This window comes from Osmerus eperlanus, chromosome 9, assembly GCF_963692335.1.
Source record: "Osmerus eperlanus chromosome 9, fOsmEpe2.1, whole genome shotgun sequence".
In the NCBI taxonomy this organism is placed as follows: Eukaryota; Metazoa; Chordata; class Actinopteri; order Osmeriformes; family Osmeridae; genus Osmerus; species Osmerus eperlanus.
In genome coordinates this window covers 18,118,136-18,140,562 of record NC_085026.1, presented here as the reverse complement: position 1 = coordinate 18,140,562, position 22,427 = coordinate 18,118,136, and the positions used below count along the sequence as shown (strand labels likewise).

The following is a 22,427-nucleotide window of genomic DNA, read 5'->3' as shown; positions in this document are numbered from 1 at the left end:
CTAAAATACATCTCTCCCCTGAGAGATTTCATAAAAATAAATAGAAATTTACGGAATCATTTCAAGAACAGCCTGTGACATTTTCACCATTTTTTAACAGCAGAATAGTTTGACAGTGGGCTTGCAGGTTGACATGTCACTCGGTTGGGGTGTTCATGAGAGAAAGCCCCATGAATCATACATCTACTTTAATATCAGCCCCTCCCAGGAAGGACAGGAGGACGCTGGGGTCTCTGTTTGGCTGCTCTTTATACTTTCAAATAGAGGAAAGTGGTTCTTCACACAGATCTACCAGTTCAAGGTCCGAACAGATATTTTCTCGACTAGGAAACATGAAAAGAATTTGGGTTCGAGTTTGTATTCTTATGCCTGTATAATCATCCTGTTCAATAAAAGCATGGTGATACAACTCCTCTGAGGGTTGTCTGCCCCCTGCTGGTAGGAGGATGTAATGATGGTGATTTCACTAAACACCATTATCCCCCCAACCTGACACCCAATACCTCAGATCAGGGGTTCCCAATCCTGGTCCTCGGGCCTCCCTGCCCTGCATGTTTTAGATGTTTCCCTGCTCCAACACACATGCAGGGCAGGGAGGCCCGAGGACCAGGATTGGGAACCCCTGCCTCAGATGATATCAAGATGAAGGGTTATTCATGTTTATTATATAAAGTTTATTGTTGATTTATTATAAATTATTAAAAAAATGTATATGGCAGTGAACTCTGTGCTTGTTTCATTCCCCAGATGACAGCATGGAGTCATTCGACAGCGAACAGAGACCTCATTTCCCACACTTCTCCTACTCAGCCAGTGGAACAGCCTAATCTGCTTCCTCACCCTCCCTCCCCCCCAGCTCCCTCCCCACCAGCCTCACCCCACCAGCCTCCCTCTCCTCAGAACACTCTACCAACCAGCCAGACCATTGGTTGTTTTATGTGGCCTGTGTGACCATGGGTGATCATGTTAAACTGTAGTAGCAGCCAGTGATATTCAGACCTCCTTCTATCCTAAATGGTAGAACTGCCGTGGCGTTGGCATGGTAACCAACGCTGACTGTTTACACTTCCTCAAACATTGTGTAGCTTTTTTGTGCAGCCGTCATACTGTACATTGTGCATTATACAAGACAATACTCATTTCAGAGGATAATCACCTTTAGGAATAGACAGACATACTTTGGACCAGCTTGACCAATGACTACGTTTCCATGGTAATCAGAGTTTAAAATCTGAATTCCACACAACTTAGTATTTAAACTTCCTGTAAAACACTTTGGTTTTTGAAGGAAATTGTTTTTTTCCACCTTTCTGTTGGAGAACACAACAGATCCATTAGGACCAAAGTTCCATCCTTTGAAACAGATGTTCTTGCTTCCACGCTCAAAGTTTCATTGAACAAAATAAAGAATGCTGTAAATAACTGCAGGTCTGATCTCCAGTGCTGTCCTTGAACACAAAAGGTGTTTGTAACATGCTGAAAGGGACAAGTGCAGCGATGCTGCCGGAATCAGACAAATCAATTCCTTTTCCAAAACATTCTTGATGTCAGAAATGCCAAACAAAGAATATTGACTCTGGGGAGATGTAAGGTGATGGTGAAAGCTGACTTACAATGTATTTCAATTGTAACTGTTTATCTGTGGTCAGTGAAAGATGAATTTCCTGTTGTCTGTATGAGATCAGGCTGTAACAGTTGGCTTTCTGAAACGGATTTCTTCCCTCAGAACCAGCCATCAGGTACTCAAGCTTTCTACCGAATCAGGGAATCACCCCCCCCCCCCCCCATATCTCCCCTCTCTCTCCCCCCTCTCTCTCCCTCTCTCCCGTCTCTCCCCTCTCCCGTCTCTCCCCTCCCCCCTCCCCCCCCCCCCCCTCGTGCTGGGGTTTTTTCCTCTACAGTATTGGGTGTTTTCCTCCCAGTGCGTCACCACAGCCTCAATGAGGTCACCTTAACAAAGCTCACTCTCCTCCAGGAACAGTTAGCAGCAAACTGGTTTTCTGGTTCAGGGGGAAATATAAGTTGAGTCATCTTTGCTCTGATTGGATGTAGAGGAAGAGTCATCTTTAGATGAAGTTTAGTCCTAGTACATGGTTGTTATTTATATGAAACCAACAATGACTAAAGAGTTTGACTACATGAGTTTGACTGTTCCAATGATATGCACTTTGTTGCCCCAACATGTATGTATTTGTACACCTTTTTGTACTTTAAAGAGCAAATTGTCAAATGTATACTTGTTTGAATGACCCCCCCCCCCCCCCCTATAGGCCTACGTATGGTTGTAGGTAAACTAAGAATATTGGAAAATGAAAATCATATTTCAAATGTTGCACACGATACTGACAAGTGTTTCCAGAAACTCTGATCATCATTATTCATAAGTGCATCAAATGTTATTGAATGTAATGGTTTTTAAATTTTATCTTCACTTCTATCCTTTTTGTACGAACAAACCTATTCAGTTGTTGAAATTGATTGTTACTTATTTCTATGCACACTCACCCTTTGCTATGACCCTATGGAAATGGGGAGTGCATTTCATACTTTTATATGGTTAAATGTTTTACTATTTTGTACCTGCCTCCTTAATTCCAAGACAGAGGACACCAGCTTTAGTAAAAAAAAAAATATATATATATATAAAATGTGTACACTGTTTTCAGTTTCTTTTTATTCTTTCAAATTGATTAAATTAACTCTTATCTACAGTCTGAATCTGACTTGTCTTTCATTACTAGTTTAAGGTGACTGAAATATATTAAATTAATTCACAGAATAATAAATCAGCATCAAAAACCATCCCCCCGGAGACCCCGCGCTGACAATCATATCTCCCGCCCAGACAGAATGCTGCTGTCTTAAACCCTCAACCAAACTAAACAGACACAGGGGAGGTTCTACCATTTATACTAAGGGGGGGGGGGGGGGGTCAGTTGTACTGTTAGAAGAGCCAGTTATTGTTGTCCTGTAGATTTCTTCACAGCATTGCTGAAATTAACAGGCAAAAGTCCATGTTTAGAATTTGTCCACAATTTATTTCAGCGTCTGACTGCCTGCCCAGGTCCACGTGCTCCTGCAGCTGGGCAGCGCGGGAGGAGAGGCTCTCCCGGGTCCCAGGCAGATGGCGAGCTCTCTGGAGCAGATGTTGACAGCCAGGGCTCCGAGTCTGGCTCCGGCCAGCTGCACAGCACTGCGTCTAGCGGCAGGACCGCGGTTTGGCCCAGCGTGCGGTTCACCTGACAACCGCTCCTTACCTAGCTCCAGCTGCACTACCACCACGCACTGCTCAGAGGCAGCAGTTAAGCTCTGCCCTCCCTTGAGTACTAGGGTGTGGGGAAATGTGTCACTTTTTGGCTTAATCGTACAATTTTCCGTTCCAGTTTTCAGCAATAATCAATCCTTTAATATCCTGTGTCTTCTCTTTGTGAGGCAGGTTGTATACGAAAATGCAGAGCACAGAGAAAATAATACTTTTCTAAAGGTGTGGAAGGGATATGAAAAATGACACACATTCGCCCTGAGCCCCAAATGTTGTAACGTTACCAAAATGTTGACAGGTATGGGAATCTCACGCCAAACTTTTGATAAAACTTGAGTCCTGTTTTTATGTAGGCTAATGTTACATTTTTATATTTTTATTTATTCAAATGCAGTACTGAAATACAAGTAATGAGAAAAGTTACAAACAAATGAGCTAAATAGCTAATGTTACATTGCGAAAATCTTCCGTTTCGCTCAACGTAATTGTTACTTCCCATCATGCTTTTCGCGTGTACGCAGACCAAAGACGAAGCCGTCTAATACTTGACATACTAACATTTGTGGCATGTCTGTCGCTTTAAACAAGTTTATAAGTACTAGCGTGGGTATCCTGAAAAACAAAATATCGAACCATTAACTGCAATGTCATGGCCGAGAATGGCTAAGTAGAGGCTTTCGTAGAGCTCGTAATACACTCTGGTTTCTCTTCAATACGCATAAGCCTTTCGCCTTTTACTAAAGACTTCCGTGGATAGGAACATTACGAGTAACAATCAATTTTTTGATGCCCTGCTCACGCGGGGCCTCCTAAACTGTTAAAATCATGTAATAGTGGTAGCAAGGAAGATGGACACGTCACGTTAACTATAGATAAAACTCAAGAGCCCTGCGTTGTAACTGGAACCAACTGGAAAGACAGCTTAACTATATGTTTCTGGTTAAGGGGTCACTGGGGGAAACAAGTTGAATCGTGTAGTCTGTGAAGCAATGGAAGTAAATCGGTGGAAAAGTAGTAAACAGCATATAACACAACTACTTAATCTTTTTTGATAATCACCTAAAAAGTTAACTGGAGTTTTATTTAAGGTATTTTGAGTTGGGCTTAGAGCGCCATCTAGCGGACGGTTCATGCAAGTCCTTTAGATCGTGATTCATGTCTCATCACAACATCACAACATAAATCACTAAATGTAACATTATTCTGCTAATGTGTCAGTAACAAAACACACCTATCTGGACTTTGTGTGGCGAAGCTTAATGCTATTGCTAACTTGCCCGCCTTAATCAACTCACAATGTAAATACCCCGCCACAGATAGGAACACATGCAGCTAATGGGAGACCTGATCGTGTCCCACTTCTATTTAAGACATTTTTCAGAATAGCGCCTACAAAACCTGCCAAGTAGGCTACCCTAGCTACTGCTTTATTGCGGGCTACTTATTAGAATTAGTTAATTATGGGGAAATAACCCGAATTCCCACACTTAAAAGTTGCATGCTTTTCCATTTACCATATTGGTTTAATTATAAAATGTGTAGTTTTATCAAGAAGCGTAGGCTAGCCTACTGACTGAACGACTATTGCAACACCGTCTCATTCCAACGGACTCGAGAGATTTCCCAAAGTACTGCTCAAACAAGCTTTAGCAAAAATCCGTAGACTAGCCTATCTAATTTTGACTGCATTTACGAGACTGGTTCTGTTAGAGAAATAAAACAACCTCCAAGTCTGTATGTAGGCGTAGTAAATTATTCTGCTTTCTATTCTTCACTTTTCGGTGAACGAATCGGAAAACTCCAATCTGGCAGGATTTTCACGGAGGGAAAGATTTGTATTTGTATTAACATTTGTATAACTAAATGATCCATTTGGTTCTGGTTCACTGTTAAATTCAATGAATAATTTTATACTACTTTGTTTTTTTTTCAAATAAATGATAAAGAATTGCGACATGTTTAGGATACAGGTGTTGAAGCATTAGATCTGACACCGGGGACTGGCTGGTTACGTCACTGTGGGAGGCTGTTACCGTGTCGCTGTCGGAGTTTGAAAGGAGACACAGCGGACCGGAGTCAGACAGGACGCAGGGTGTTGTCGATACTAACTTGGCTGTTTGGTGCCTCTTCGTGATTTGTTATTTTATCAATAGTGTCGTCCCATTGAATACACTAGTGTCAACGCTGGCTACTCTTCAGAGGAAAGAGGAGCTCGGATTTAAGGTAAACTATTTGCTACGCCCTTCTCTCTTGGACAAGGAAAGCTGCTGGTTCTATCGGGAAAACCTTTCTATTTCCTGAAGCTAAACAGGTTGCTAGCTAAGAAGGCTGGTCAACACACTGGGATTGACTAGCCTAAGTCATTCCTTACGAAAATGTCAAACAAGCTCCTAATATGTTTGCTAACATTTCCTAGCTACTTTGAAAGTGTAACATTAACATGTTGAGAGCAGGTTGCTAAGCTTGTCACAATGTCATCTCTAACTCACATGGGAAAATGTTTGATCCCGAATATACATTCAACTCTCACTTTTACAATATTGTCATGGTGATTTAAGCACGGGAAACATAATTTATCTGCCTATCGCTTGTTTTCAGGATGCTACAATGCATAATGTGAACACTGGTAAAGCAGCGTCGGAACTTTGTTGAGTCAGAGGGCTAAATGTATTGCATGTAAATGAGTAGTCTACACAGTAGGCTATCACTTGATGATACAAGAAACACTTGGGACAATGTACAAGTAACCAACAACACAGATTACATCAAAGTGATTTGTTACAGTGATATGAATGACGTAGGCTAGTCGGTAAATTGATCGTAGTTAAGTGAGGTATTTATTCAATAATGCAATCAGGTTCAGTTTCAGGTGACAGCCGCAATCTGGCTTCTACATGTTTCTGTGTGTTCCTCAGCTCCAGGATGCTGAGAGGGGCGCGAAGATGAGCGTGACGTCCTGGTTCCTGGTCAGCAGCTCCGGCACGCGCCACCGGTTGCCACGGGAGATGATCTTTGTGGGGCGCGAGGACTGCGAGCTGATGCTACAGGTAGAGCTGTCTGTCAGCGGACTACACCTGCTGCCGTCCCAACACCCGCACGCCCTCTGATGATTCATGTATTAAGACGTGCTGGATGTGGATTAAGAAGCCAGGGTTAGGACGTCAGGGGTGTAGGGGTGTGTGTGTGTGTGAGATTGGAGAGAGAGAGAGAGAGAGGGGGGGGGGGGGCTGGGGGCTGGGGAGGGGGGGCAGAGGGAGAGGGAGAGAGAGAGAAATAAGTGTGTTTTAGAATGACAGCAGTGTCTGCTGGAAGATCTGCCTCTTGCAGTCTCAAGAGATGATTGCAACTGACACATTCCAGCACACTGCTTTTATTCAGTTGTTTTTCTTCATGATAACCTCTCTGGATTGTCGAGGAGTTTCTGTCTGTGTAGCTGCTCTCCTTTGCTTCCCTTTACTCAGTATTTACTGGGGGGAAAAACGCTGTCTCTGAAATTGTTCATACTTTCTTCAGTTGGTGGTTCAGCCAGTCATGCCCTGCCCACCACAGACATTAGGAAAGTTGAAAAGCTTCTCTTGTCTGCATTCTGCATTCCCCAGCTCCAGCTAAACCTCAGCCTCTCCCAGTCAGAGAGCATTCTTACTTCTTCAGCGCTACAGCAGATCTTAAGTGCTACTGACCTCTGGTTTAGCATTGTTCTAAAACCCAGACATATTTCAAGGCATAATAGGATGTTTTCCTCCCTGTGTGTTCTTAACACACTGTGTTTTTATAACACCCAGCTGGGTGGCAGGACTCAGCGGCTGGCCTGTGTACCGGGAGGCTGTTTGGCCTGTTGAGTGAGACTGAGCAGAACTGGAAACTAAAGTTCAAACAGTGCTGGGCTGGTAAGGTTGACCTACAGAACAGGGTCATTATGTACAGTGTGAAAGATCCTGATGTGTGAGTACAGGCCCAGCCAGTCAAGGATCTCCTGGACACAGAGGGGATGTAGTTATGTATCTGTCCCCATGCATGGCTGGTTGTATCAGCCTCACTGGTTAGATAAACAAACACTCACGTGAAGCAGGTTCATGTTGTGACCGAGTTTGTTTTAGGATTCAATTGTTTTTCTAGCACATTGCGATTGGGAGAGTTTACACGGATGACAAGGAGGAAAGGTGGATCGTCAGCAAAAATACTGACAGGAATAATGAACTTCTATACGGTATCAGGAATGGTGTGTTCTTGTAAACCCAGATACTAACATGCACACAGAGGCAACAGGACTGTAGAAGAAAGCTACAAATTAAACCTTGTTGTTCAGGACCTGCACTGATCTGCTCCAGCCCTATGAATGAACCATTGTTAAATATTTTGCAAATGAGTTTGTCTGCTGTGTGGTCTTCCTGTGATGGGAAGGAGAGGCCAGGCTAACGAGGACACGCTCTCTGACTACTGGCCTCCCTGGTCTGGTCATGGACCAAAGGAAAGTCGGATTGGAAACGTTTTCGTAAAAGTTTAGCAGACTTAACGGCGAACGCCACAAAAACAGGACTTTATTGCATTGCATAGCAGACGTGTTGTGTTGAGCTCAGGTTGTTTGTCTTGCAGTCTCGCAGCGTGGACAAGCAGCACGCGGTGCTCAACTACCATGCTGCCTCTGATGAGCACATGGTGAAGGACCTGGGCAGCCTGAACGGGGTGAGTCAGGAAGCCTCGCCTCTTACACTCCGGCCTCACGCCTCCCCGGCCTCCATGCTGCGGCCTCCATGCTGCTGATAGAGGCCGGGAGGTAAATGTGTGGTCAGTCAGGGTGAAGCTGCTAGGGGTGCAGGGTGTTCAGAGCCCTGCTCCCTCCCTGCTGAGCCCAGACGACTCTTACATAACCAGGCCCATGTAATCCCATTAAGGTCTTACTGTACAGGTGGATTAACTTCCCATGGGAGAGCAGCTGACTGCAGCCTCCTCAGGTCCCTCTGGTCATGTGTGCTCTGCAAACACCTGGAACCTGTCTCTGCCAAGCTGAGGTGGTTTGTTAACCTTGTTGTGAACCCTCTTCTCTCTCTCCCCAGACCTTTGTGAACGACCTCAGGATCCCAGATCAGACCTACATCACCCTCAAGCTCTCTGACGTCATCCGCTTTGGATACGATATCCTTTTTAGTTATCTGAGGCAAGCAACCTTCAGTTCTGCTGTATCGATTACAGATGTTTATTCATGGTTCAGAATAACTGAGATTCCAGTGGTGGTCAGAGCTTCAGGCTGCACTCATTGATGGAATTAGTTTTTTCTTTGCTACTGTGGTTTAGGCTCCAGACTAGCCCGGCATGTTAATTCCCTGTGGTTTCAGTCAAGGGTTTCAGATTATGTTCAACTGTGGATCAGAAATCTCCTTCCTCTGTGACCCCCAGAGCTGGTAGACAGGAGGGATACTGGAGATAAGCGGCTTACAACTGGAGATGTTTAGGCCACATGTTGTCGTAAAGGGCTGTAGAATGTACGAGGTCACGTCTCAGTAATCGTTAGTTCCCTGGAGGTTAAAGGTCAGAGGGTAGTGTGGGTGATGCAGTACCTATGATACGGGTGTCTGTGATGTCCTTCAGTGTTTGTGTCCTGACCCTGACATGCACATGCACACGTGTACATCCTGGAGAGGAGCCAACACAAGGTCCCGGAGGAAGCGCTCAAAGTAAGACTATGTCTGTCTGTGTGTCTGTGGGAGTATTATTTTGCACTTGCAACATTGTTCCATTGTCCTGCTTTCTGTACGTGTGTGTTGGTGTTTCTGCGTGTGCGTGTCTGATGTTGTGTGTGTGTGTGTGTGTGTGTGTGTATGTCTGGGGTTGTGTGTGTGTGTGGTGTGTGTGTGCTTCAGCATGAGAAGTACACCAGCCAGCTGCAGATGAGCATGAAGTCCCTGGAGGCCAGGAGCAAGGAGATGCTGCAGTCTGGGAGCAGCAGGAACGGCGACCCTCCCCTCTCCCGGCAGGAGAAGGACTCAGAGCGCAGAGCAGCCCCAGGTACACACCCACAGCTTGGAACTTCTGCTACTGCTGACCTGTCCTCTCTTCCCCAAACCAACATGCTTCCATATATTATGTAAAGCACTGCAACAATAGCTGACCTTCAGGGTAACTACATCTGCTGAGGAACATTTGAATACCACTACTGTAGGAAGAGAGCGTGTTGGTGAGTCTGTCGCCGTGTGAGCAGAATCTTGATAAAGGGGATCTACCTTTCCCTTTGTAATTACGTTGTCCCCATGGCGACACCAGACTGCGTGTGAGGAGGGGTGATCCTCCTGTGGGCCGTGCCAGGCAGCCGGGTCCTGTCCGGGTGTGAGGCTAGGTGTGAGGCCGGGTGTGAGGCCGGGTGTGAGGCAGGGTGTGAGGCAGGGTGTGAGGCCGGGTTGTGTGAGACCGGGTGTGAGGCAGGGTGTGAGGCCGGGTGTGAGGCCGGGTGTGAGGCCGGGTGTGAGGCTGGGTGTGAGGCCGGGTGTGAGGCCGGGTTGTGTGAGACCGGGTGTGAGGCCGGGTGTGAGGCCGGGTGTGAGGCCGGGTGTGAGGCTAGGTGTGAGGCCGGGTGTGAGGCCGGGTGTGAGGCCGGGTGTGAGGCCGGGTGTGAGGCCGGGTGTGAGGCCGGGTGTGAGGCCGGGTGGCTGGCAGGGCTGGGGAAGGCTGAGGTGGAGGTCGTCTTATCTCTGTCTGCCTCACCTCCCACTTCAGGCTGCCAGGAAAGTCCTGCTTCACAAGTCTCTGGGTGGCTTACACGTGCTGGAGGACAGGTAGAAAAGGTGTGTGTGTGTGTTTAGTTGGGGAAGCTGGATAGTTTCCATAACCACCTTGCCGTGTTGACACTTGCTCAGTACTTATCCTACACACTTCCTCCTCCTCAGCGAAGGACCAGGAAGTAGCAGGTCCTGTAGGCCAGGGTAGGACCTGTCCTGCACAGTCTGTACAGGCCTGTACAAACATTTGTTTGCCCAGGTTTCGGCACATTAAGAAACATTTTCTCACTGAACTCCACTCTAAACTCCACTGTAAACCTCACAGATATTTCCAATGTCGGCTAAATCCGAAAGAGAGTAAAGAGAGTAAAGTTAGGGTAAATTATTCACGACACGAGCCACTACAACGAGGGGATCCATTCCTAAATGTGTGGATCCATTAAATGACATGTCAGAGACTGTATAGCTGCATTATAGAAAGACTAAAACTATCACGTGCATTTTGAGTTGAAAATGCGCAAACGTACAGGGCTCGCCAAAAAAAAAAAGTTTCTAAAGGTTTGAAAAATATTTTCGAATATTTTCGAAAGGTAAAACTTTTTTTTTTTACGTTTCAAAAAAAGTTTTGAAAGGTTAGAAAAATTATTTTCGATTAAAAAGTTTAGAAAGGTTGAAAAAATATTTGTGCTTTTTTTTCCAAAATAGGTTCTTATCATTGATGAGTAATTGATGAGGACTGTACTAAACTCTGCTGTGCTATACTCTGTTTTAGGGTTCTCTGTTCTCTTCTCCTTCCACTGTGTGTGAAGGAGAAGGAGTTTCAAAAGTTTGACACATCTTCCTCTAGTTAAGCAGAGCAGCATTCAGGCCTATCTTTAGCTCTGAACCGTGTTCATGTCAGAAGAATTCACGATGAACAGGGCTTGGCGTTTTAAGCAGGCGTTCCTCTTTTGTGTTTACATACGCTGGAAACGTCACGTTATGGAAGTGGAATGGAATTAATGACACGCCGCCTGTTTCTCTCTCTCTCATTCTCTCATTCTCTCTCTCTCTCTCTCTCATTCTCTCATTCTCTCTCATTCTCTCTCATCCTCTCTCTCTCACTCTCTCACTATCTTCTCTCCCTCTCTCTGTTAATGTCTTACTTGGCATATCCTGGATAACTGAATGTCAGGGTCTCGGCTCATGTTGTGGTTAGTTTAGTTCCTGTATTAGTTCCTGTATTAGCATCAGTGTGTCTGTCATGTAGCCCCACCTGCACTGTACATGTTGCTTTGGATAAAAGCATATGATGAATGAGTACATTATTTAATGAATGAATGCATTATTATGTGAGAAGTGTCTGGTGTGTTTTGAGAGGCCTCTCTGGTCCTGTGTGATGGAAGATTAGGATTAGTTGTGTTCTGCTTCATCCCAGAAGGATTATGTTTTTGTGTCACATGACTCCGTTTGTAACTGAACCTTTCAACCTGTCGTCACTGAGGCCTGAGAATCTGTTGGAACCATATGAATCATTCTAGTTGTTCTGCAATGCGGAGTTAGTTCATGTTGTCGCAATGTTCAAAGCCAGACAGTTTTAAGCTGTTGTGTACAAAGGTGCCAGGTTCCATCATGTGACTAACAGAAATACTGAGCAAAAATCATTCCTGGTCTAACTCACTTTTCTTTCCCTTTCTGCATGCGTGTGTGTGTGGTTGTCTCGTCGTGTGTTACCATATCTTTGTTGGTGTGTGTGTGTCTTCCTGTGCTCCGTGTGTGTGTGTGTTTATCATGTGTCTGCTGGTGGGTCTGTGTCTGTGTGTGTGCCTGTGTGTGTGTGTGTGTCTCCTAGCTCACAGCGAGGCCCCAGTGTCCAGACCCACTCCCCTGTACGGCCAACCCTCCTGGTGGGGCGAGGAGGACGAGGAGGAGGAGCAGAGGACTGAGGAGGAACACACAGGTACCCTGGAGCATCTCTGCTACCTTTCTAACTCTGAATAATACCACTGTGGGATACTAACCCAATACTGTGGTTTACTTTGCCGCTGTGTGATGGACTGCATTTGGGTGGAACGCAGACTTCAGTTTAATCCTGTAGCCTACGCTAGTGTAGTCTCATGAGGATCAGCCTCCCTATAGACGGATCTGATGTTGATGTGAGATGTCATTTTCTGTGGCTGCAGCGTCAGTGTTTAAAACCTTCAGTTGTGACGCATGTAGAGGTGGAAGACGTTTGGTTCTAGCGCCCACAGGGGCCGGCCAGGTGACCAGGGCCAGGTGACCAGGGCCAGGTGACCAGGGCCAGGTGACCAGGGCCAGGTGACCAGGGCCAGGTGACCAGGGCCAGGTGACCAGGGCCAGGTGACCAGGGCCAGGTGACCAGGGCCAGGTGACCAGGGCCAGGTGACCAGGGCCAGGGCAGCCAGCACCAGGGCCAGGTGACCAGGGCCAGGTGACCAGGGCTAGGTGACCAGGGCCAGGTGACCAGGGCCAGGTGACCAGGGCCAGGTGACCAGGGCCAGGTGACCAGGGCCAGGGCAGCCAGCACCAGGGCCTCGTGGTGGATTAAGGCCCTCTAAGCTGAGGGGCAGGCGGGGTGGTTGGTAGTCTGCTCCTGGGGCAGATTACCTCCCAGCTACCACCCCAGGGCTAACGTGACGTCTGTCCACTGCCAGATGGCATCCATTGATTGGCCGATCAACGTGTGCCTGTGTGCCGAGGCTGAAAGCTGGAGCACTGCTGTTATTTATGTCTCTGGATTGAGGGAATACTTGCTGGTGATAGAAAACAGTGATTTGTCATTCAGTTCTAAGATTCTGTATTTTTTTATGATAAAGGAAATGTGAGAGGTGTTTCCTTACCTTGTGTCACACAGTGTTTCATTTCAAGAACGTAACCGATACAGGATATGTACGAAATCACAGCATGTACTGTATACCTGCTAAACTAGACCTAACGTGCCCACAGAGAACAGCAAGGATGTCGATGGTGCTCTCCCAGACGGCAGCTCCATCTTCTCCCACCGGGAGCCGCGCTACTTTGAGATCCCCACCAAGGACATCCAGCTGCAGAGCCCCAGGAAGACCGAGCCCCAGGAGTCCCATCTGCACGAGCGACCCACCAAGGACACCAGCCCCGCCCCCTGCCCCGCCCCCACGCCCCCCGCGGTGCAGAGCCACGCCTCGTTCACCATCGAGTTTGACGAGTGCACGCCTGGCAAGATGAAGATCAAGGACCACGTGACCAAGTTCTCGCTCCGCCAGCGCAAACCCCCAGGCAGGGAAGCGGTCGGCACGCCCACCGAGGTGATGTCAGCGGAGAGCAAGGTGGCTGATTGGCTGGTGCAGAGCGACCAGAGCGTGATGAGTAGGAGTTTACGCTCTGAAGACGTGTACCGACCCAAACACAGCCAGGCCAAAGGTCAGTTACTGGACGACCTGTCTGAACTAGTATCTGAACAGCTTATTTGCGATCGTTGGAGTTTAACTTGTTTTTCCTCTGATTGTCAGGTCACCTTCACGGAGATGGAACTCACAGTGACTCAGAGGAACCAGAGAAGATCGTCCAATCACGTCCACCCATCGCATCGCCGGCTTCTCTCCCCCCCCAGACAGCCTCGTACCCCAAGCTGTCCCGCCCCCGCCCTCCTCCAGCCTCCTCCCCGCTCTCCTCCTCCCCCTCAGAGTCCAGCTTCCCTCCTCCTTCCCAGGACAAGTCAGATCTCCAGCAGGCCTTCGTCATCGAGTTCTTTGATGAAAACACGAGACAGAAACGCTCCCAGTCCTTCACCGCCCCCCAGCCCAGCCCTGGATCCCCTAACGCCAAGGTGGAGAGACGGAGGGGTCACGGCCAGGGGGAGGAGAGACCAGGCCCCTCTCTAGGCCCCTCCAGCCTCAGCAGCGCCCCTACCCAGCAGTACACGGTGCCCCTGAAGGCCCCTGGCTCCTCGGGGCTCCAGAGGGCCGGCTCCCTCCGGAGGGAGAAGACCGAGGAGCGCATCAGCAGCGGCCCCTCCTCCCGCTCCTCCTCCTCCAGGCCGTTCAGCAGCGTGGGACGCAGGTCCAGGCTAGCGCAGGACTTCACTGAGTCTGTGAGGCAGGCCAAGCTGAGACAGCCCACCCCCAGCTGGGAGAGAGAGTCTGAGGCCGTATCACCTCCAGAGAGCCCAGAGCCCAGCCCTGCGATTGCCCCCAGCCTCCCCGACCCCCCCGCGCCCCTCCCTGACCGCCACCTGCCCCAGAGCTGCCCCCCTCCCAGCCAGCCGGCTCCTCTGAAGCCCCCCCTGGTGAGCCCCCGGGGATCAAGGACCGAGGAGGAGGACAGTCTGAGCGACGCAGGGACCTACACCATCGACAGTGAGCTCCAGGAGAATGATGTTGATGTGGAAGAGGCTCGCAGCAGGATCGACCAGGCAAGGCTCCTCCCCCCCCCCCTCCCCCCTCCCCCCACACTCTGCTTACTCTGCTTTCCTCACAAAATAATCTGTGTTTGAGAAAGTGCCCTCAGAGAGGAGCTACCTGGCTCCTATAGCAGCTAGTGTGACGTCCCCTAGCAGCTAGTGTGACGCTGTCGCCATGGCTGCTGGCTTGTCCTCTCAATCCTGCTTTGTCCCTGACAGGTGTTTGGTGTTGAGCGCCTCGTGCCGCCCAGCCCGGCTGCAGACAGGGCAGGGCGTGGCCCTGCGCTGGCCGGGGCGGGGCAGGAGCGTAGTGAGGGTAGCAGTGGGGAGCTTCCAGCTCCTGCACAGGCAGGCAGGCTGGAACAGGTAACCCCGCCTCCACAAGCCCTCTGACTGTGGAGGCTCTTACAGAGACTTGGGAGAGGGTTGGAATCACTCAATCACCTCAATAACTCAATCAATCAGTTAGTCGTTAATCAGTTAGTCTGCTGTGTCAGTGTGCTAGGTGAAAAAGCTGAGCTCAGATTTGATTGTGTTCTTGATTGTCTGAGGGTGGCCTGGTTTCTGAGTTTGTCCTGTTGTGTCCTGGGTGTGTTTGTCCTGTTGTGTCCTGGGTGTGTTTGTCCTGTTGTGTCCTGGGTGTGTTTGTCCTGTTGTGTCCTGGGTGTGTTTGTCCTGTTGTGTCCTGGGTGTGTTTGTCCTGTTGTGTCCTGGGTGTGTTTGTCCTGTTGTGTCCTGGGTGTGTTTGTCCTGTTGTGTCCTGGGTGTGTTTGTCCTGTTGTGTCCTGGGTGTGTTTGTCCTGTTGTGTCCTGGGTGTGTTTGTCCTGTTGTGTCCTGGGTGTGTTTGTTCTGTTGTGTCCTGGGTGTGTTTGTCCTGTTGTGTCCTGGGTGTGTTTGTCCTGTTGTGTCCTGGGTGTGTTTGTCCTGTTGTGTCCTGGGTGTGTTTGTCCTGTTGTGTCCTGGGTGTGTTTGTCCTGTTGTGTCCTGGGTGTGTTTGTCCTGTTGTGTCCTGGGTGTGTTTGTCCTGTTGTGTCCTGGGTGTGTTTGTCCTGTTGTGTCCTGGGTGTGTTTGTCCTGTTGTGTCCTGGGTGTGTTTGTTCTGTTGTGTCCTGGGTGTGTTTGTCCTGTTGTGTCCTGGGTGTGTTTGTCCTGTTGTGTCCTGGGTGTGTGGGGCTTGGCTGACACCTCTCTTCCCTGGACTGGGCGGAGAAGGATTCTGCTCTCGCTACATCATTCCTGCAGCAGCAAATTCATTCTGATAATTTCCTTTTTTGTTTAAATTTGACCCCCCCCCCCGAGAACACATGTTGATGAGTTGCTGCTGGCTGGTTGTGGTGTTCTGCCCCCAGGTGCGGCGTGGCGTGGCGCAGAGCCCCAGGTGGGTGTCACGCTGGGCCAGCCTGGCTGAAAGCTACTCTCCCTCCAGCACTGCCTCTGGCCTCGCTCACATCCCGGCCCACATGGACCTGTCAGGAGAAGGTACACACACACACACACACACACACACACAGGGGATTAGAAAGTATAATGAGTTATCCTGATGCTTCTGTTTGTTTCCTAATTCACCAGGTAGCAGAATCCTCCACCAGGTGGCGCTGCGTGACAGGAACCAGGACAGCTCAGAGGCCCCGGCCACCAGAATGCACCGCGCCCTGCCCCCCGAGACTCCCAGCATCCACCTCCACCAGGACGCCCGCCCGTCTGGCGGGGGGGAGACGGACGGGAGCCTGGCCGTCGCCCAGAAACAGGGGGACCAGCCCGGGCTGGGTGTGTGCGAGGAGGTGGAGCCTGACAGTCTGAGCGACGCCAGCAGGTCAGACGACGGCTTGGTGGTGGAGCAGAGGAGAGACGTGTGTGGGAGACCCCAGAAGAGCCCGTCTCACCGCCAGGAGGAGCCTCAGGGACCCCCGGCCAAGTCCACGTCCTTCTACATCGGCTCTGAGGAGCGCCCGGCCAAGCAGGAGCAGGGCTGCCAGCCAGCCACGCCAAAAACGGAGCGGAAACAAGCACCCCCTCCCAAGACCTTCTCCACCGCCACCCTCACCAAGCAGAGAGGCAGCCCTGAGGTCCAGCCGGTCCGGCCCAGCGCCTCTGCCCCCAGCCTGCAGGACGGCCAGAGCCCCCGGGACAACACATCCTCCTCCCCAGCCTCGCTGCTCAGACAGGAGAGCTTTACCAAGGACCGGCCCAGCCATGTCGGCAACATCACCCTGCTCCCAAACATCTCCAACCAGCCGGCCTTCAGGAACCAGGACCCTGCGGAGGCCCACCAGGAGACGCAGTCCTACCTCAGAGACACCCAGGATGTCCTGGCCTCCCTGGAGGCCAAGCTCCAGGCCCAGCAGGACGCCCCCGCTCCCCGCCCCGTAGAAGACTCCCTCTCTGGGGAATCAGACATGGACACCTCCAGCACCTTCAGCCAGCGCAGCGGGAAGACGGCCGCCACCAGCGCCCTCCAGAGGGAGAGGTCCACCGCTAGCTCGCTCAGTCAGGACTCGGAGCGCCTGCCTCTGGCCCGGGCCCGTCCGTCCCAGAGCAGGAGAGCCCAGGGGGGGGAGGAGAAGCCCAGCGGCAGGCCGGGGCTGAGACGTGGTGCCAGCCAGCACGGATCCATGGACCTGAGCGACGACCCCCAGAGCTGGCCCAGCACTGTGTCCTCAGACCAGGAGGGTGGCCCCCACGGCCCCCGCAGGAGGCAGCCCACCCCCCAGAGGGAGGAGGGAGCTACTGCATTTCTGAGCGCCGTGGGCCGGGTCCTGGCCCGCTCCAGCAGCCTGTCCGCCCCCAGGGCCACCAGGGCCTCCATGCTGCGCCGGGCTCGCCTGGGCGAGGCCTCCGACAACGAAGGCCCCGAGACGGAGAGGGTCTCACCCGGCTCCCAGGAGGCGGCGGGGCCTCCTGCCAGGAACGCCCAGGAGAAGAAGCTGTCCAGGCTGGATCTGCTGGCCATGCCCCGGAAGAGGACCGGCTCCTTCACCACCCCCAGCGACACGGAGGCCTCAGCCGTGCCCGGGGCGGCGGGGAGGGCAGGAGGGTTCTCCAACCGCAGCTCAGACTCCAACAGCAGCTCCGTCCGCAAGGCCTCGGTCCCCGTGACCAAGCCTTCCCTGCAGCGGCCCCCGGGGGGCGCTGGGAAACCCCTCACTAGACTACGCTCCTCCTCAGCCAAGTACGCCAGCAGCACGGCCAGTGAGTAACACATACACACCTTACACATACACAGACCTTGCACACACCTTACACATCATACAACAGCTTCCTTTCAACTTTAAGAAATGACAATTGTATGTGTTTAATCTTGAAATGTTGAAAGATAAAAGTGTGTGTGGAATATAAAGTGTGAAGCCTCAAAGCCAGAGAGGGCAGCGTGAAGGAGACCCCCTGCTGCCCCGAGGGAGGGGCCGGTCCGAGGGAGGGGCCGGTCCGTGGGAGGGGCCGGTCCGAGGGAGGGGCCGGTCCGTGGGAGGGGCCGGTCCGAGGGAGGGGCTGTTCTGTATCCAGCTAACCTGTACATATCTCCGTCCTTTCTCTACCTGGGAACAGTTGGGATGATTTCTGAGGAGCATACTGGTATTACCTTACTACTGTACCAGGACTACTAACAATAGCCTGTGTTTAAACTGAGCTGGGATTTCCTCTGGTATCTTTTAACATGACCGGGCATATTCAGTACGTTCTCTTGACAGGAAATATGTATTAGTACGGCCCTCAATGATAAACTTTAGTAAACAGGAGTGCTCATCTTAGATTGTGAATGTACAAATTAACAAACAACAAAACGACATTAACGCATGGGTTTGGCTTGTTAGCCAGATTTGCTATCTGAGAAAGAGCACTTCTACAGACACAAACTGACCCGAGGTGTTCTGTGGTGTTGTGGGGGTCTGGTGGATGTTTCTGTTACTGGTGTCCTTTCATGGTATCTCTCCCCCCCTCTCTGTCTCCTCTCCACACCTCACCTCCCCCTCTCTGTCTCCTCTCCACACCTCACCTCCCCCTCTCTCTGTCTCCTCTCCACACCTCACCTCCCCCTCTCTGTCTCCTCTCCACACCTCACCTCCCCCTCTCTGTCTCCTCTCCACACCTCACCTCCCCCTCTCTCTGTCTCCTCTCCACACCTCACCTCCCCCCCTCTCTGTCTCCTCTCCACACCTCACCTCCCCCTCTCTGTCTCCTCTCCACACCTCACCTCCCCCTCTCTCTGTCTCCTCTCCACACCTCACCTCCCCCTCTCTCTGTCTCCTCTCCACACCTCACCTCCCCCTCTCTCTGTCTCCTCTCCACACCTCACCTCCCCCCCTCTCTGTCTCCCCTCCACACCTCACCTCCCCCTCTCTGTCTCCTCTCCACACCTCACCTCCCCCCCTCTCTGTCTCCCCTCCACACCTCACCTCCCCCTCTCTGTCTCCCCTCCACACCTCACCTCCCCCTCTCTGTCTCCCCTCCACACCTCACCTCCCCCTCTCTGTCTCCTCTCCACACCTCACCGCTCCCTCTCCTAACCTCCCACACGCTCCTCTAACCTCCTCCTGGCTCCCAGGCTCTCGGAGGCGACACAAGGGCTCCGACTACACCTCCACCTCTGAGGAGGAGTACGACTCCACCCAGAGCGCCCCTAAACACACACGCTCCTCCCGCCCCCCCCCAGCCTCCAGCAGCCCCCGCTCCCAGCCTCGCCCACAGCCCCTGGTGGCCCGGCGGCCCCACACGGGACCCCCCGAGGAGGACAGCCACGAGGGGGATGCCCTCCAGACCTGGTCCACACACAGCGCACAGATAGCCAAGTAAGGAGGCTGTCCGAGTCTGACGTGAACGGGACTCTCTTAGATAAGATCAGAACAGTGAAGGATCGAACGTCCCTGTGAGATGGTAGATCTAGCACATTCAGATCAGCACTACATCCCTGTGAGATGGTAGATCTAGCACATTCAGATCAGCAATACATCCATGTGAGATGGTAGATCTAGCACATTCAGATCAGCAATACATCCATGTGAGATGGTAGATCAAGCACATTCAGATCAGCACTACGACATTGTGACGGCTGTACTCCTGGATGGCGGTCTGATCTGATACGTGTGTCTGTGTGTGTGTGTGTGTCCTGGTGCAGACTGAGTCAGGACCTGGCTAAGGACCTGGCCATCCTGGCCAGGGAGATCCATGATGTGGCAGGAGAAGCAGACTTGCCCAGTTCCCCCAGCCCAGAAGCGGCCCCTGGGGCCAGCGCCTCCCCCGAGGCCAGTTCCCCCGCTGCCAGCACAGCCCACCGCAGCCAGGTACCACCATGCTGCTCTGTTATACTCTGTCCGTTTGGTTCACCGTGCCTGGTAGCGGAGATGTGGTAACAGTCGGACACACAGTCGGACACACAGTCGGACACACAGTCGGACACACAGTCGGACACACAGTCGGACACAGTCGGACACACAGTCTCCATGGCCAGTCCCACAGCTGGAACTCATCCTGTACTTTGTGGTTATGGTATCTGTGGGAGTCAGACTGTTTCTGGGTTGTGTGTTGCAGTCGGGGCGGCTCCTCCCTGAGGCTGGTCCCACCCGGCAGAGACTCCCCCCTGGTCCTGGCCCTGGCCCTGGCCCTGGTCCTGGCCCTGGTCCTGGCCCTGGTCCTGGTCCTGGCCCTGGTCCTGGCCCTGGCCCTAGTCCTGCTCCGGCCAGGCGTGCAGACGACATGCAGCCAGAGGACTCTAGACTCCTGGGAGGGGAGCAGGAGGAGGTGAGTTCTGACCACCTCGTCTCCAGCAGCACCCCTCCCTCTCTGGTCAGCTGACTGAACTGTGTTCTCCCTTCACAGGTGGTGGACAGCCTCATGCTGGACCCCGTGGCCCAGATCTCCATGGCTATTCGACAAAACACAGAGCTGCTAACAGAGAAGATCAAGTGAGTATCTGTGTGTGTGCAGGTTTGGCGTGTGTGTGTGTTGTTCCCTTCCTACTAACTCTAGAATCTCCAGAACGCTCCACTAACCCTTCTGCTGGCCTGGCCCAGCTGTCACTTCCAGTACCATTTACATGTAGTCATTTAGTAGACGCTCTTATTTAGTCATTTTTTAGCAGACGCTCTTATCCAGAGTGACTTACAGTGAGTACAGGGACATTCCCCCCGAGGCAAGTAGGGTGAAGTGCCTTGCCCAAGGACACAACATAATTTGGCACGGCCGGGAATCGAACCAACAACCTTCGGATTAATAGCCTGACTCCCTAACCGCTCAGCCATCTGACCCCCATCTGACCCCCATCTGACCCCCCTGCGTGACTGGCTGTCTGTCGCAGCGTGGCCTGCCAGGCCAGACCCAGGAGGGGAACTCCTCCCCTGGAGAGGCAGGGCAGGGTGAGAGGCTGTGCCCTGGAGAGGCAGGGCAGGGTGAGAGGCTGTGCCCTGGAGAGGCAGGGCAGGGTGAGAGGCTGTGCCCTGGAGAGGCAGGGCAGGGTGAGAGGCTGTGCCCTGGAGAGGCAGGGCAGGGTGAGAGGCTGTGCCCTGGAGAGGCAGGGCAGGGTGAGAGGCTGTGCCCTGGAGAGGCTGCCAGCCTCGGTCTGGACACTCAGAGATTGTCTGCTTGCAGAGTGCTGTTTCAAAACAAGACCGAGGTCTGGGAGGAGATCGAAGCCAAGATTGATGCTGAGAATGACACACCTTTTCTGAAAACCTCCAACAAGGTTTGTAACTCCAAGTTATGTTTGTCTAAGTATGTGTATCTGTTGATGTATGTGTAATGTTTTCTCAGTGTAACAACCGTACCTGTATTTCAGGAGATAACATCGATTCTGAAAGAATTGAGGAGAGTTCAGAAGCAACTAGAAGGTGGGTTTTGTGGATACAATGACAGGTCAAACACAAGTGTGCTAACAAATGCTAAGCAGCATGTCAGCGGTGATCAAACCATACCTTATGTTTTGATCTTCCTCCCCAGTGATCAACACCATCATCGAACCAAACGGACAGCTAGACCCATCCAGGGTGTTCACCCCTAACTACCCGTCCTCAGGTGGAGCCCGGCTCTCCAGGGCCCTGCCCAGAGACTGGAGACACCCAGCCCAGCCTGGCCCCCACAGGGCCCCTTCCCAGCCTGGCTCCCACAGGGCCAGCGAGGGCTACAGGAGGGCCATGATGTCAGACGAAGATGGCTATGTGGTCTGAGGGAACGAGGTCCTGTCTGAAACTTTGGCTCCATCCTTCCCCTCCCCTCCTCCCCTCCTCCCCCCTCCCCCCTCCCCTCCTGCCCCCTCCCCTCCTCCCCCCTCCCCTCCTCCCCTCCAGCTGTAGCTGTCTCCCAGTGAGGCCTGCCTCTCAGGGTTGTTCTGAGAGGGAAGTGAGAGCAGCTGTCCTGCTCTGAGTGCTGTGCTAGGTTGCTGTGCTAGGTTGCTGTGCTAGGTAGCTTTGCTAGGCGAGCTATGCTAGGCAAGCTGTGCTAGTTAGCTGTGCTAGGCAGCTGTGCTAGGTAGCTGTGCTAGGCAGCTGTGCTAGGCAGCTGTGCTAGATAGCTGTGCTAGATAGCTGTGCTAGGTAGCTGTGCTAGGCAGCTGTGCTAGGCAGCTGTGCTAGGTAGCTGTGCTAGGTAGCTGTGCTAGTCAGCTGGACTGATGAGACTGGTAGACAGCCTCTTCTCATGTACCTTACACACCGGGACAACCTCAGATGGTCACCTCATCATTTTCACTCCTTTTTCCTAATTATTCCTGTTTATATGTCTATATGGATCTTATTGAAAGCATCTGTGTGAAAATAAAAGTAAATATATATTGTCTTGAGTAGAATCAACTCAATGGCAGATTGTAGTCTTTTCAAAAATATCTATATTTTTATATTTGATTACACATTTCATGAAAATTGGTTACATGAACATGTATGTAGATGATTTGTAATAAATTGGGTGGATTTTATATTTGAATAGGACTACTTCCTCAACCAACCATGTGAGATCCTATAAACACCTCACACACTGAACTCTATATTTGTATCTTGAGTAACTTTCACTTCACTTGTTTCAGATTGAACTCTGAGGGCTGGGGGGTGAAAGTATGCCTAAAGTAGTGGTTGTGGTGAATATGCTGTATTAAAG

The 22,427-nt window shown here is 51.4% G+C and overlaps 2 protein-coding genes and 1 non-coding gene across 8 annotated transcripts in view; all 3 read left to right on the top strand.

Annotated features, from left to right (window-relative positions):
- The window catches only part of akt1 (v-akt murine thymoma viral oncogene homolog 1), a 33,096-nt gene extending 31,282 nt beyond the window's left edge, over nucleotides 1–1,814 (top strand). The window contains exon 12 of the mRNA XM_062469585.1: nucleotides 748–1,814. Within this exon, the coding sequence (XP_062325569.1) occupies nucleotides 748–827 (80 nt within the window). The 3' untranslated portion in view covers nucleotides 828–1,814. The remainder of the gene's footprint in view (nucleotides 1–747) is intronic.
- Nucleotides 1,815–3,955: 2,141 nt separating this feature from the next.
- LOC134027248 (U5 spliceosomal RNA) lies at nucleotides 3,956–4,069 on the top strand. Its single transcript, XR_009931454.1, has one exon. It is a non-coding gene; the product is annotated as a U5 spliceosomal RNA (small nuclear RNA).
- Nucleotides 4,070–4,954: 885 nt separating this feature from the next.
- On the top strand, nucleotides 4,955–21,962 carry cep170ba (centrosomal protein 170Ba). Of its 6 annotated transcripts, none has more exons than XM_062469904.1 (19): nucleotides 4,955–5,485; nucleotides 6,178–6,309; nucleotides 7,856–7,945; nucleotides 8,317–8,934; nucleotides 9,121–9,265; nucleotides 11,804–11,911; nucleotides 12,919–13,371; nucleotides 13,461–14,362; nucleotides 14,570–14,716; nucleotides 15,701–15,830; nucleotides 15,921–17,540; nucleotides 18,892–19,135; nucleotides 19,462–19,627; nucleotides 19,875–19,974; nucleotides 20,017–20,084; nucleotides 20,163–20,248; nucleotides 20,931–21,024; nucleotides 21,118–21,169; nucleotides 21,279–21,962. In XM_062469904.1, the coding sequence occupies exons 5-19, from the start codon at nucleotides 9,148–9,150 to the stop codon at nucleotides 21,503–21,505; spliced, it is 4,515 nt and encodes a 1,504-aa protein (XP_062325888.1). In that variant the 5' UTR covers nucleotides 4,955–5,485; nucleotides 6,178–6,309; nucleotides 7,856–7,945; nucleotides 8,317–8,934; nucleotides 9,121–9,147; the 3' UTR covers nucleotides 21,506–21,962. The 6 variants fall into 6 exon arrangements, with proteins under 6 accessions (XP_062325888.1, XP_062325887.1, XP_062325889.1 ...); XM_062469903.1 differs by having other exon boundaries at nucleotides 19,875–19,980; XM_062469905.1 differs by adding an exon at nucleotides 17,895–17,921 and having other exon boundaries at nucleotides 19,000–19,135; nucleotides 19,875–20,084.
- Nucleotides 21,963–22,427: the final 465 nt, after the last annotated feature.